Below are 15,626 nucleotides of genomic sequence, written 5' to 3'. Positions count from 1 at the left end.
AGTGGGACTCCAGGCGGCTCTTCAAAATGCAATTTATTACCTCCAAGATGTTGCAGCAGTCCAGGGCCGTGGATGACAGAGCCTGTGCCCACAGCTGTCAGCTCTAGCTGCAGGCAGGCCTGGAGACCCTTTGGTTTTGGTTACATTGCATTATATACTTTTCTTTGCTGAGCATCTTAATACAGTAGAACCAATCTATCCCTTAACTATTGTGCATAGCCTATCATAACTACTCTAATTACCATAGTCATGTTACTATTCTTCACTCGCTAAAAGTCAGTACATTACAGTATAAATTAGAAGTTGTTTTTCAGTTTTCTTGCAGTGGAAAATTCTGAGACCTTTCTTCTGCTTGCCACATTTGCTGACTTGTTTGCCTGGGCTATCTTCCTGCTTGGTAAAAACATCTTCTTGTTTGGGGTGGGTTTATCCTTTGCTCGAAGTCATAAAGGGCCCTTCCAACTAACATAACCTTTGCCTCCTTGGTTATCCAGTAAGACTGGCTCAGCAATTCTTTTCTTCTATATCAAAACTTGCTTCCATATCTATTCCTTCATCAGACTCAACATTTAAGAATCTTTCTGCTAAGCATTCATATCCGTAAGACTTTCTTGTCAAACTTTCATCTTTCCCAACAATATGTGATAATAGCTGTGTTAATAACAACTGACTTTTAAAATCCCGTTATTTTCCTCTGTCTTTGCTGAAGACTGAGATGGCTTTTGTGTTTGTGATGTTCTTTGTGAACACTTAGGCTTTCTGACATAAGTAAACTCTCAAGAATTACACTAATAAACTCTTCTGTGTGAGCCTCTCATGGGTAATGATTTCTCTATTAATTTTTTTCAATCACCCATGCAAATTTGAGTTTAGAAAACTGGTTTCAGAGGTACAGTATTCCCCTCTTTCACTTCACTCTGTAAAATATCCATTACTTGATTGTCAGCAGTGTTTACTTCAAACTCTTTGCTTCACTATGTTGTAGCTTAGCACTGACATGAAATTGGGCATTCTAATCCATATGTAATACCAAATGTATTGCCTCTTATTTAGAGAAATAACTGTCCACTTATGTGCTAGCATGTTTTATTCAATTTATCTTTACCAGACTCCTGTTGTCACTTAGCTAATAGATTGTAAATTTACTTAAGTTTCACAGATATTGCACTTTAGTTCCTCTGATCCATCAAATCAGGCTTCTCTAGCTTTTTGTTCTGTATCCATGTAATGAAAGTTCAAGCTTAAAATACAATAAATATTGGTATAATAAAATTTCTATCAAATTTTTGGTCTCTGCAAAAACTTGTTGGACTCATAGGAATTTTGGGGAAAGGAAAAGGGAGGTTTTTGCATCTAATAAAAAAACATTTAATCTGGTGATTTTAGGTCTGACAAACTTTGACACATTGTGCTGTGTAGGCACATGAAAACACAGCAGCGGCAGCTGCATTTTCTAAATTTCTTAAGGGATTTTTGTGAACATTTGAAGAAACACAGGCAGAGAGTTCAACAATTGGTATTTCCAAACAAGGATATCTCTTTTAAACTTCAGGTAATTAATTGAAAGATAGTTATTGCCAGGTAGACATTGTCTTCAGTTATCTCTGCCTGTGAAGAAATGCAGTTATCTGGAAGCCACAGGTAAGACTGTGACCATTGTACATTAATTTTTTTCCTTAAAAGCATAACACAACCACAAATTCCAAACTGACATTTTTTACACTGAGCTGTAAAGTGAGACTTGTCTGTCCTTTTTTTTTTCTTTATCTGGATTTCAGCCATTATATTTTAGTTTAAATTGGTGATGCTTTTGGAGAAGGAACTTCTCTAAAAGATTCTAGGGAGAAAAACCCAACCACAAAGCCTCTTAGTTTAATAGGCTTTACTTTCAGGGACACAAATTCAAAGCATAAAATAAAGATGTATTACAAAGAAGGAAGCTCACTACTCAAGGTTCAGTTTTGACTATGCTTTCCTTTAAAGTCATCTTGCATGAGTAGATGTCAAGATGTAGAGATATGAAGTGATTAACATGCACGTTTTAAAATGTGTGACAGGTGCTTTCCCAGCATCAGCTCTCTACGCACGGAAGGACTTGCTTCAGAGACCCGTGCATGTTGCTACTAAAACTTTCCAAGGCCTGAGGATATTTGTGAATGATGAGCTCCATGAACTCCTGATAGGGCTGAAGACAGCTGAGAAGTTCCTGAGGCCTGGAGGTCGCCTTGTGGCCCTGTCCTTTCATTCCCTGGAAGATCGAATCATCAAACGTTTCCTTCATGGCATTGACATGACAGAGAAACACAACCTCGGCTCAAAGCAGAAGATCAGAAAAGCTCTGAAAAATGCCTCCAGAGGAGAAGATACTCAAGGATCTCCCTGTGGAAAATCCAACTCCAAGTGGATTTCTATACAGAAAAAAGTTCTCACACCCCAGGCCAAGGATATTCAAACAAACCCAAGAGGAAGGTCGGCCAAGCTAAGAGCTGCTATTAAACTCTAAACCAAAATATATGATTACATGATTGTATCATTTCCAGAAATTCTGTTTTCCAGAATGCTAACTGGACAGATATGGTCAAACTGAAAAAATAAAATGAAGGCTGTGAGAAAACATTTCTTTCTTACCTTTGTGCTTCTTTGTGCTTTGGTTAGGAAGTAGTATAGAGCATAAAAATGCAAACTAAATGTTTATAAGTGGGTGTCTCTAATTATGCAAAAAAGACATCTTTTTTTAAAAGAGCATCAAACACCAAGTTTATAAAAATTGCAGGTTTGATGTATTTATAGTATTCGCTTTAGATTAATTTCGAAATCCTGGCATTAACAGTCTAAATTCAGTAGCTAATTGAGGTATATTTTTATGGGGGTGGATTTCACACACCTGATTCACATGTCTGGTTTAGTCTAGAGTAAGTTTAACCTATCTGTTTCTGTATCCCAGCTAACTTGTTGCACGAATGCCACTGGAACAAGAGGTAATCCTGAAATAAAGTGACATCAGTGTGCCATGTTCTTTCCAGGAATTTTTAAATGGACTCTTAGCTTTTTTAAAGTATTAACGTCTGAGTGATCACCTGGTTGCTTAATGATAAATAATGCATGTATCTTGGGGGGGGGAAAGGGTTATTAAAAATCCACTGTTGGCACTTGGATGCTACAGTAAAGCAGTCAGATTTGTACATGATGATCTGAATTTATTCCTGCAGCCATAACTTCTGTGCACAGATCCTCTACCACTTTTAGGTGCTGATGGAATTATAATTAACACATCAGAAAAGCAGTGTTGTGGGTCTTATGAAGTGTTCTCCTTTGCTGGTGATTGTTTATTAAGAGGTAAGTATTAAATTATTTTAGGAAGGGCTTAACACTAGCTTTGTGTTTGGGTGCTATACTCTGCTGTAGAACATGTAACATAATTTCTTGTTTAGTTACTATGAATTAAATTTAGTTTTGGGGTTATGTTTTATCTTAAGAGACCAGTGGTTTTCTTGTTTTATTTGCTACAAATGAATGGAAAATAGTACAAGTTTCTCAACTTCTTTGACATCTGACTCATCTCTTCAGGAAAAAGTCTTAATTTAGATAATCAAATTGGTACCTGGATTTCATTTGTGATGTCTGAAACTTAGTTGGTAGAATAAAAAAAATGCAATTTCTGACTCAGCTAAATGACCACTACACTGGCTCCTGAGCAACTGACTGGATCATTCTGAACTTGACTTTGACCAAGCATCCTCTTTGTGTTGATGTAAATTATGACTTCCTGGTGGTCTTTTGGCCCATACTGACACAAACAGATATTTAGGTTCACTGTTTAATATACAATATAGTGAAATAGCTAGATATTTAATTCTTTGGTAAAGGTAAGTCACATAATGTGTTCTTAGGTAACATCTATCACTAACCTGAAATATAACAGGTAAATGATGATGGGCATTTCATTCTTTTCTGAAATTTCAATATTTTTCCACTAGCTTCATTATACATGCTGCCTAAATAAAACATTCCACTTCAAATAATATTGCTTACTCTTGTCATCTTTGAGACAACAGATTGTACTCTAAATAGACAGAGGTTTTCTTGTGCAAACATTAAATATAAATAGCTAAGGTTATTTTTAGCTGAGATTTCAGTTGAAGATTTGAAAAATTGTGCCTCCAGCATAGACGGAGAAGAGTTGTAGTGCCATGCTGTGCCTTGTTCAGGACACGCTTCAGGGAAAAACCATCCAGTTATTATAGCAGAATTGGTACCTCAGAAATTATAGGAAAGCATTAAAATTCCTTATGCTTAAAACAGTGTTTAAAATCAACACTTCTCACACCTAAATTCCAATGCACAGTTTCTTAGGATGACTGAACTGCTGCATACAGGGTTGTGTGAATGCCCCCTCATTCAGGGAAAAGAGGCTTTTCCTTGCCTTTAGGTTAGCGTTGCACAGCCAGGACAGTACATAATTTGTTGATTTTTGTTTTCCCTTTAGAGGGTCTGTTTCTCCTCTCAGCATCTCCTCACTTTCAGCTTTGAACCTGACATATGGAGAGTCCCAGAATTTTAACCTCTGCTTGCCTGAAAAAAAAAAGCCTTCTGGTTTCCCAGAAACACCTCTGATTATATTTGATTAAAGCCTTCTTCTACTATAAGCATTTCACTTAATTTCATTTCATAAGAAAATAGGGACTTTTTACACAGATATGCAGCGACAGGAGAAAGGGAAATGGTTTTAGTTAGGATAGGAGAGATTTTATCTGGTGTTAGGAAGGAATTGTTTACTCAGGAGGTGGTGAGGCTCTAGAACAGGCTGCCCAGAGAAGCTGGGGCTGTGCCATCCCTGGAGTGTCCAAGGCCAGGCTGGATGGGCTCTGAACAGCCTGGGACAGTGTGAGGTGTGTGGTGTTTGTGAGGGTCCCAGGATGAGGGAAGAGATGAATCTGACTCCAAGATCTTAGAAGGCTGATATATCATATCATATCATATCCATTCCATATTCATATTCCTATCAATTTGCTATACTAAAACTATACTAAAGAAAAAGATAAAAGGAGACATCAGAAAGCTTAACAAGACTGAATATAAAAACCCGTGACTCCTCAGAGCCTTGACACAGCTGGACTGGGATTGGTCATTAATTAAAAACAATTCACATGGAACCAATCAAAGATGCACCTGGTTTGTAAACAGCCTCCAGACCACATTCCAAATCAGTCAGATAAGTATTGTTTTCATTCTTTTCTGAGGCTTCTCAGGAGAAAAATCCTGGGCAAAGAGGATTTTTCAGAAAATATCACAGTGACAAAGGTGTCCCTGCCATGGCAGGGGACAAGGAATGGATGGTCCTTAAGGTCCCTTCCAACCCAAACCACTCAGTGACTGTGTGACTTAGGGAGCCACATGAAATTCTGGGCAGGGTATTGGACACTGATCTTGCTGGCAGGTCACAAGTCCACAGAGCATACCTTAAATTTTTCTAATGTGGTGTGTGTGTCATGTTACTAAAACTAACTGGTTTTTTGCTACAGTTGAAAATTATATTTAAGGAGCAGACAGCATTTGGTGGCAAACATCTCACTGGAAACCGAGGCTTGCACCAAGGTACAGGTGATCACTTCTAGAAACTTCCATTCCACCTAAGCAATGCACATTTTAATTCAGCCAAATTCATGATCATCTATCTGTCAAGAGAGAAAAAAGCTTGTGGGCTGTGACAAGAATGTGGTCCTGTACACAAGGGGAAGGGTAGAAATATCCAATTTTCTATAATATAGAATATTCTATATTCTGTAATATAGAAAAATGCAATAATTGTGGAGAGCATCGTGGCAGCTCTGCTGCCATACAGTATGTGCATGCAGAGCTCATTGCTGAAGAGTGTATCTTTTCAGGTTAGTACTTTAGAAGAGTGGGAAAAAATTAAAAATGGTAAAACCCAGCTATAAAACTATTTGTATACATTGCAGCCATGCTTTCTATTGAATTTACTAGATACTGGGATTTAATTAGTTAATCCAACTTATTGTAGGAGTTGGTATGCCATCAGAGGTACCTGCCTGGTAAAGAAATTGGCATAGAATATTTATTTGAAAAGTAGACAGAATTATCCTTTGACTATGACATTTATAATAAAAAACCCTGTACATTTAAAACATAATTTAACAGTATAAACACAATTATCTGCATTTACAGCCAGTGAGGGCCTACTGACAATTATTGCTTCCTGAAGAAAAATAATGAGTTTCATTGTTTCATAATGCAAGTAATATAAGGAATTAATCTCTTCAGTTTCGGTTATTTGGGTTTGTTTTTTCTTTTAGCTTTCACAGTTCAGTATTTTATCACTAGTCTTTTACAGTCACGTAATCATGTGCCAAGATTGCCACTCGAGCCAAATCCCAGTCTGGAAGGTGAGTTTCTGGGAAGATGTGTGGAGGTATTTGAGAGATGGAAGCTGGAGGGAAAGGATTCCTAGTGGGGTACAAATGGGAAAATGCTGACTTCAGTGAGCACCCTCAGCAAGTGCCTCCTCCCGTAGTGAGTCTTCCATCAGGTGTTTCGCATTCTGCTTCCTAGAGTAGCATGTCTGTGGTTATTAATGATTCATTTAATTGCTCTGAGATTGCTTTTTGTGCAGGGGAAGTCATGGTGTTGACTGGAGAGCAGTGTAACAGCAGAGCTGTGCCCTCAGGAAAGGGCAGGAAAGGGAATTTGATGTGCAGGGGTGGGAGAGTGGCAATAAGAAGCCTTAGATGCAGATTGTTGGTGATTTGATTATTTTAAATTTTAAAATAACTTAGTTGTTTTAAGTAATCAGTCGTGACTCACTAGTTTTAGTGCAAAAGTACTGGTGAAAAATGAGACAAATATGAATCAACAGAGAAGTAATGAACTCATAAGTCAGTTTTTTGCTGTCTTCCTTGCTTAACATCTTTAGCAGCAGCAAGAAAGGGGCTCAGGCCTGGTTTCCTTGTGCTCTTCTCAAGAAAGCGCCCTTCAGTAGATGTTTTACATCCATTTACAACTCATTTACAGCAGGGTTTTGAAGAGAATAGAAGTCTTAGTAGCCATACATTTCCTTTTTCATAAAGCACATGCTCAAAATTTACCTGTGAGTTAAAATAATATGAAATTATAAGTTTTTCAGAAATATAATCAAATGCAGAGGCCATTTTACACTGGAGTTATACTGCAATTAAAGCAGGATTTTGGAGATTAATTAAGACTTCATTGCTACAAGTGAATCTTGCAAATAATTTAAATGAATGTAGAACAGCTTTTTCCCTTCCCCTTCATCCAGACCCTGTAGAAGATAGAATGGAAAAATATGTTGAATTTAAAAAATATAGGCAGTAAAGTTGAAAAGCCTTTAAAGAAATTTCTTTATGAGGTTGATCTCCAATTTTAACAAAATTTCACATGTGCAGTATTCTGTTACTTTTTCTGTTCATTGCTTGGTTTTGCCTGTTTGGGGACAAAGAGCAGCAGTGGGAGAGCTCAGTATCTGCATGTGGATGCAGAGCATGGCTCCTCATGCACAAAGAGATGGAATAGTGGAATAGCTTCTAAATATGATCTGTGTTTTTTCCCTCTGTCTCCTCTGCAGTTAGAATTGTGTTTGCCTTTCTGGATCCTCTTTAAGTTTCTTTCAGGTGAATGAGAGGGAGGGGCTTTTCTTTTTTTGGTGAACCATAAAACCCATCCTTAGAAGTTTATTCAAACTAATGCTATATAATACTTCTCTACTTGACATGTTGCAGTGATGACATGCCATGTGTTTCAGTATTGCTATTACATCACTAAATCAGGAAAAGGGGCAAATATTTGTTCATGGGAAATCAAAGCTAAAAAAAACAAAAGAAGTTGTCAGTTGTCTAAATTTCTTAGTGACATAGCAATATTTATAAAAACTAAACATTTCTTCATTGTACCATGATCTTTAGGCAAATCTTATTCTTCATGTTGCTTTTACAAGTTTAATTTGATTGGCTGTAATGGTGAAAAACAAGCCAGAGGGTATTTTTTAACTTGTTTTTATGGTTGCAAGTTTAAACTTGACAGCTTGTGTATAGATGCCTTTTTAAAGAGAAAAACTGGATATACAGCTCCCTCTGTCTGTCCTGGGAGTTCCTCTAGTGTCTTTTGAGAGCACCTGCAAATGATCACAGGAGGAGTATCTTTATTGCCAACATGGAAACAACTTAGGGATAACTTGTTTTACAGGTCAGTAGATGTTTTGAGTTACTTTAACTGGAATTTTAAAAGAACAAAGGTCATTTTCTTAGCTGAAAATACTTCAGTGGAGGTGCCTAATTCAGAACACAGAAAAACAAACCTGTGCAGTTTCTCAAAATTTATAATTAGTGATTATTATTAGAATGAAATATCTATGTATAAAAGTTCTGTCTATTCTTTAGTGCCCATACAATTTTTTGCAGACATTACAGTGGCAAATATATGTCATGGTTTTGACCATTCATTTAAAAAATATGCCCAAACTGTGAAACATTAATGAATATGACAGAAACTGGAATGAAAATAAATGACACTATATAAATCACATCTTAAAATTTATACATGCTGGAATACCTAAATAGAAACTTAGGGGTTTGTACTCCATTGTCATCTCTTCAGTTCCAGTCTGTGGATGTGATTCTGGCAAAGAAAATATAGAAAATATAGTCTGTGGTTTATATTTGTACTGAACATACACTAGAGCTCAGGTTTCTGCTTGACTTACCATGTCATTAGAACTTTCTATTAGCTGTAATTATACTAATGATATTAACATAGAAACACAGAATTAACAAGGTCATAGCACAAGTTAGTAGCTGTAAAAAAAAGCCCCTCAAAGCATTGTGATAGCTTGTACACTAAAATCTGTGGAAGCTTAGTAATCACTTAGTCATCAACAATTCAGGCCAGGAAAGATTCTGTTTTAATTTGAACAGTGCTTTAAGCTCATCCCTCCACATCTTTCTTTTAAATTATAGATATACTTTATTTTTAATCAAGTAGTTTCACACAGAAGAGCATCTCTTGCAGACATTGCTAAGAACTGAAATGAGTATTGAGAGTCTTGGCTGAGAAGTATCTGAAAATGGAGATTGAATGAAACTGTTTTGAAATACAGTGCAGAAGTTGCATTCACAGGAGAAATGAGACATGCCTGCCTGTTAATTCCTGCACAGCCTTTAGCTTCCTTGCTGTGGAATGATGGAATTGTTGGAAAAGGCCTTTCAATCATCCCAGCACTGCCCAGTCCATCCCCAAACCACTTCCCCCAGTGCCACAGCAGGCATGACATGTCTCTAAATTCCTCAGCCACTCCTTTGGGCAGCCTGCTCCAGTGCCTGACAATGTGTTTGCCTTGTTTCTAAAGTGGCCCAAATGGAAATGGAAACCTTGGTGAGCAATGAGAGCTGGCAGAGCAGGGGTTAAGGTCAGTAGGCTGATGGTGGGCTTCTCTGGAAACAGAAAGAGCTTGAAACTCTGTAAAACCAGGTCTGCTGAGAATGGGGCAGTGCAGGCTGACTGCCAGCACGTGTGTGATAGTGACTGAACATGATGATGCTGAATTAATCCAGTTCTTGATGTGGAGGAAGTTTCACAGATGTATGGTATAGTGCATTCTAGAATGGCTTTGTGGGTTTGAGAAAATTAAAGTTAGGGAAATTATAATTTAAAAAAGTCCTTGGAATTGAAGCTTCTATGTTGCTTTTATCTGCCTCTCTTTGCAAGGGAAGGAGGATGACAGAAAAAATTCTTGAGATAAAAAGGTATTTATTCCCTAGTGTTGCTGCACCTATTACAGATAGGAGAAGTTTGCACTGTTGTAAAAAAACAGGAGCCCTCTACCTCAGCTGCTCATATCCTGTAGTTATCACTCTTACTCAGGCTGCTAAAAGCTAACAGGTGATGTGAAATTGTAAAATAGTAGATTGTCACAGACACATTCTATGAAAAATCCTTTTCTTAGGATTTTTTCTCCTGAGAAGCTGAGAGGCCTCAGGAACAAAATGTAAACAATAATTATCTGGTGGTGTGGAATGCAACAGGTGCAGCTTTGATTGGTCCATGTTGGTTGTTTCTAAGTAATGGCCAATCACAGTCCAGCTGTCTCAGACTCTCTGGTCAGTCACGAGATTTTATTATCATTGTTTTCCTTTCCCTTCCTTGCTAGCCTTCTGATGAAATCCTTTCTTCTATTCTTTTAGTATAGTTTTAATATAAAATGTATCATAAAATAATAAATCAGCCTTCTGAAACATGGAGTCAGATCCTTGTCTCTTCCCTCATCCTGGGACCCCTGTGAACACCATCACAGCAGATGATTTAAATGAGCTTGGCAAATGCCCTGCCATGTATTTGTGCTGCACTGGAGAGTATTCTGAAGCCAAGGTGATGAAGGGATGGCTGGGGATTTTTCACACCAGCCTATCCCCCAGGACCCTGCCCATTGTATGTGTCTGAAGTAAACTCAGCAGCAGTGGGCTGCAGCCTGCACACCTGGGCAGGAGCACTGCTGGAGCCAAAGTGGGATGGCTGGCTGACTGACAGGGAGATTAAAATCTCAGCCTCCCCTTTAAGTGTGCCACTATCTTACTTTTCAGAGCACTGACTTAAGGCATTATTAATAAATCTCAAGTTATTTGGAAAAGAGCATATCACAGTCTCAGAGTAGGGGGCATTCTCTGATTGCTGGTTGGACTTGATAACTTTTGTTCCTCCAGGCAAGCTTGTTACCCCGTTCAGAGGGGTCCCATGATGAGGGAAGAGACGACAAAGTTGACTCCATGTATCAGAAGGCTTGATTTATTATTATATGATATATAAGATATAAAAACTATACTAAAAGAATAGAGAGAAGGATTTCACTACTAAGCTATGCTAAGAATAGAAAAGGAATGTGTCCTCCCAGACCGAGACGGCCGGACAGGTGTTCTGTGATTGGCTCTTAATTGCAAACAGTCTGACGGGGCCAATCACTGACATCCCCCCATTGCATTCCACAGCAGCAGATAAGAATTGTTTACAGTTTGTTCCCGAGGCCTCTCAGCTCTCAGGAGAGGAAAAATCCTAAGTAAAGGATTTTTTCATAAAACATGTGGCGACACAAGCTGGCTATTGTTCTTTTAGAATTAAGTGAAACAGCAGCAGCAGTCAGCATTTGTCTCTGAGACAAAAATAATCAACCTAATTGCAGTGACTATCAGATCCAGTTGTACACCAAAGGGAGCACAGCCCTCCATATATACCACATTTCCCAATTGTTCAGTAATTCAACAGCATATTTAAAATGCTCTTTCACAGTTTATACACTCCCATAGTTACAGTTGGCAAACATTTTACTTGACCTAGTCAAGTTTTAGCTGTTTTCAGGATTCTGTTTCATTTGAGCACTCTTTGTACAGAAAAAAAATGTCACAAAGTGGTTGGCTTTCCAGAGAAAAGGCAATTCATTCTTTTTTTCAAACACAGTCTTCAGCAAAGAAAACTTTGCACTTTTTTTTTAGTTTGGGGGGGGGTGTTTGTTTATTTGTTTGGGTTTTTTGTTTGTTTCTTAACTTTGATAAGGAAATAAAGATCTAAGATTTGTGCCATACTTTCTCCTTTGAAGTAATTCATTATTTGTTTTGGGGATGCAGAATTAATGCTGCCTGCTAAATAGAACTACTGGCTGTCATTGATGTTCCCCCTCACACAGGGTGCCACCTGACCTGGCATTGCTCCCTGGCACTCCCTATAGCCTACAGGATATCAGGCATTCCTCAGCAGGCATTCACAGTTTGCTCCTCCTCATTTGATAGTGAGGCTGTGCAGTCTCTGTGATGAACTTGGCTTTTATTTTCTCTAAGAAAAGCCCTCACTTGTAATTCTGCTTATTCTTGCATGTAAAGTTATGAGATGTTGCTGTGTTCAAGTCACCACAGTGCTGATAACACTCATTACCCTTGTTGTTAATGGTGCTCCACGTTTTCCCCTGGGCATGAGAATATCAATTTTCCTGAAACATTAAAGCTTAATCCCAGCCTTCATAGCAGCAGAGAAAACCATGCAAATTGAAGCCTTTATCTTTCCCAGAACTATGTGTGATAGTCAAGTAGAATCTTTCTGCATTTCTATTTTCCCCCTTTCTCTTTCCCTCCTTTAAGTTTCACTTTACTCCTTTGCACCCTCCATCCTCTCTTGCTTCCCTCAGGATGGCCATGTCATTTTTGGCCCCTTGCTTCTGAATTTTAGGAGCTGCAGTCGTTTCCATGCTTCCTTGCCCTGTGTTTGCCACCCCAGGGGATGAATGCAAAGGTTTGAACAGGAGGAAAAAAAGGCTCATTGCTGCATCCTGCTTATGTGTGATTTATTAGCTGATCAGGTCATCTTCAACACACCAATTTTTGCTCTCTGAAGCATAAAAGCTTCTCTTAAACATGAGCCTTTACAAATGCATCCTTGAAAGTATTTCTTATTCTTTATATCCTGTGAGGAGTTTTGAAAGAATTCGAGGCGGGACCTCTGAGTTTTTTAGGTGATGGGATTTATTTTTCTTACCTTCTACATAGGCAGGAAGGCTCACAACTTCACCCTGTGGCTCAGAAGGTCACAAGACCCTCAGCTACAAGACCCTTTAAGGATTTATTGCCCAATAAAGCACTGCCAACAAGGATATTTATGGTTTTGACCCAACCCTTCAATATTTCATCTTATGGACCCATGTTACAGTGTGAGCTTTCTTAGCCAATCGTGTTATGGCATACAAACCTACAGTGCTGCATTCTAAACTCCTTGTTTACCTCTGTATCTACTTTTTTTTCTGTATCTTAAACTCTAAACTTTCCTTTACTTAGCTTAACTTATCTCTCCTTTAAACTATAAATCCACATTTTCCCTTCCAGCACCTGAGTTTGGAAGCCTTTTCCAAAAGGTCAAATCCTCAGGTCAAATCCTGGATTTAATTCAAAGCTTTGGCTTACAGGCCCAAAGTTCTGAGAGTTCCCTGCATTCCAGATCCAACAATATCCTAGTAAGGTTCTTGTTGAATTTAAAGGACTGTGTTAAATATTTATCAATCCAGCTTTGTAATCACAATTTTTCCCAATGTGCAATTTCCTTAGTCGGGAGTGCCAGGTCAGTCCATTTCCAGAGGAGGCTGCTGAGTGACAGGATGTCACTGTGCTATTTTATGGAAAATCCCTTAACCAGGATTTTTCTCCTGAGAAGCTGAGAAGCCTCAGAAAAAAAATGTAAGCAATAATTATCAATTGCTTGGAATGTGGTTTGGAGGTTGATTACCAACAGGTGCATCTCTGATTGGTTCCATGTGAATTGGTTTTACTTAATGACCAATCCCTGTCCAGTTCTGTCAGGACTCTGGTCAGTCAGGGGTTTTTATTATTCAGTCTTGTCCAGCCTTCTGATGTCTCCTTTCTCTTTCTTCAGTGTAGTAATATAATAATATAATAAATATAATATAAATAATAAATAATATAATAAGATAATATAATATAATATAATATAATAAATAATAATAATATAATATAATATAATATATATAATATAATAAATATAATATATAATATAATATAATATAATATAATATAATATAATCAGCCTTCTGAGAACTTGGAGTCAGATTCTCATCTCTCACCTTGTCCTGGGGACCCTCACAACATCACAACAACTGATGACCACAATAGGAGGCACTTTGCCAGAACCAGACTGGCTTTGGGGACAGCTTTGGGGGAGCTGGAGATTTGGGGTCTGCAACTGGGCAGCTCCTCATGCTGTCCCTGAAGCAATCCTGCATTGCAAAGCAGGGGGGTGTCTGAGTGGGGCTGGCCCTGGCTGTCAGCTGCAGCCTGCAAGGACTGCTCAGTGGTGGTGAGGGCTGCAGGATCCCTCTGGCAGGACGTGGTGTAATAGGTGATTGTGCAATTTACAGTTGCCTTGGGTAGCCATAAAGGCTGGGGATTGTTACTGGATAAGGAGGATCATTTCATCACTCTCAGAAAGAGTAATGCACACAGCTTTTCCTGGGCAGGGTAAATTGCAGGGGTATATCTTCTGCAGTGGAGAGAAGTGTTTCATTTGAAAGATGCTTCTTTGGGAATATCTCTTCCAGTGATTAAAGTCAAGATGTAATTCAAATTGCCTGAGTCATGCTGCCATTTTTTCCCTCAAATTATGCTTTGCTGGTGGGCAGTTAGCAATTACATGGGATCTGTGTTAAATCCAGCAGCTTGAAATGCTCCAAGGCTTTCAAGTGTTGTTGGGAGAAAAGTTGAGAAATGTTAGAATGTGTGTGACTGGTATCTAGTTGGCTTAAATAATTCTTATTAGCTCTATTTGCATTCACTGCCGCCACTGCTGCCTTTCCAAAACCCAAGGAGAAGGGAATTGCAGCCCACTGCATGCCCTGACAGCTTTTTGTGGCAGAAAGGGGCAATGGCAAAAAAATAACATTTTCTTTATTGCAGCAAAATGTAGGGGTAAAGCTTAGGCAGGCCTGAAGGATTTTGAGATGCCTGAATGTGACAGGAAAAGCTGTGATTTCACTTAAAATAATGATCTTAAATACACACAATCTGTAATTACTTGATGTGAATTTATTTTAATAGCTCATTTAGTAAAAACTGCGCAGATGAATGTTACTCCTGGAAATAAAAGCAATTTAGTTAGAGCTGTTAATCCTTGTTCAACAAAAATTTATTAGCTTGGCTATGTTGCAGCTGGGGCAAAGAAACCATGTCTCTCTCACAATCTTTTTCCTGAACAGGCTAACCTGACTGGGGCAGTTTGGGTTTCCACCAGTGATATTCTACTTAAATAGCTCCTCAGCTGACTTGCAAGTATGTCAAACTGTCATTAAATGGCAATTCATGTTTTATCTTCAACTGCTTTCTTTGCAATGCCTGCAATTGTCTTTTTGTAGCAATCATGGCAGCTCTCCCTCTATTTAGAATGATTTATAGTGTGTGATGAGCAGCAGAGGAGCACACCAAGTTGAAATAAATCAGAAAGAGGGTGACAGGCACAGTTTTGGCAAAAGCAATGGTTTGGGCTTTAGTCCAATAGTGGGTTGTTTGGTCCAAGAAGGTTAAAGACTGTTAGAACCCTGTAGTCTTTAATGTGAAATGGCCATGGAGCCCCTCGCCAGCAGCATCTCAACAACTATTTCTCATATCTCCTGAGTTTAATCTGCTGGAGGATCAGTCATCTGGGACAGATGTCTGTAAATAGAAAATCCTATTGATCTAGGGTTCATTTTATACAGATATTAGCTGGCAAAGATGTCAGTTCTCCTCCATACTGAATGTAAAACATTGTTTTTTTCTATCTAGAGAGAGAAAAGATGAAAGTTAAGGAGGTTTTGGAGCATTTCTGAATAGCAGAGGCTAATAGGATGTGAGTGTGTGCTTCCCTTGCTTCTTTCCTCTCATCTACACTCATCAATAAATAAATAAGTTAATTAAAAAGCTGTTTCTAAGGGACAAAGTACAGATCCTTAAGATGTATCAAAGTCTCAGTAAAAAAATTAACCACTGGCCTGGAGAAATCCACCCAGGGCTATGGAGGGACAAAAGCCCTCAGATGTGCTGGTTTTTATTGTCACAATGAGCTGCACAAGTTGCAAT

At 38.5% G+C, this 15,626-nt stretch overlaps 1 protein-coding gene across 2 annotated transcripts in view; it reads left to right on the top strand.

Annotated features, from left to right (window-relative positions):
- METTL15 (methyltransferase like 15) overlaps positions 1 to 2,616 on the top strand; it is an 84,079-nt gene extending 81,463 nt beyond the window's left edge. For both annotated transcript variants that reach the window (XM_050975316.1, XM_050975315.1), the window contains one exon: positions 2,058 to 2,616. In XM_050975316.1, the coding sequence (XP_050831273.1) occupies positions 2,058 to 2,503 (446 nt within the window). In that variant the 3' untranslated portion in view covers positions 2,504 to 2,616. The remainder of the gene's footprint in view (positions 1 to 2,057) is intronic.
- The last annotated feature ends 13,010 nt before the right edge of the window (positions 2,617 to 15,626 follow it).

This window comes from Serinus canaria, chromosome 5 (assembly GCF_022539315.1).
Source record: "Serinus canaria isolate serCan28SL12 chromosome 5, serCan2020, whole genome shotgun sequence".
In the NCBI taxonomy this organism is placed as follows: Eukaryota; Metazoa; Chordata; class Aves; order Passeriformes; family Fringillidae; genus Serinus; species Serinus canaria.
This window is presented reverse-complemented; position numbering and strand designations above follow the sequence as displayed.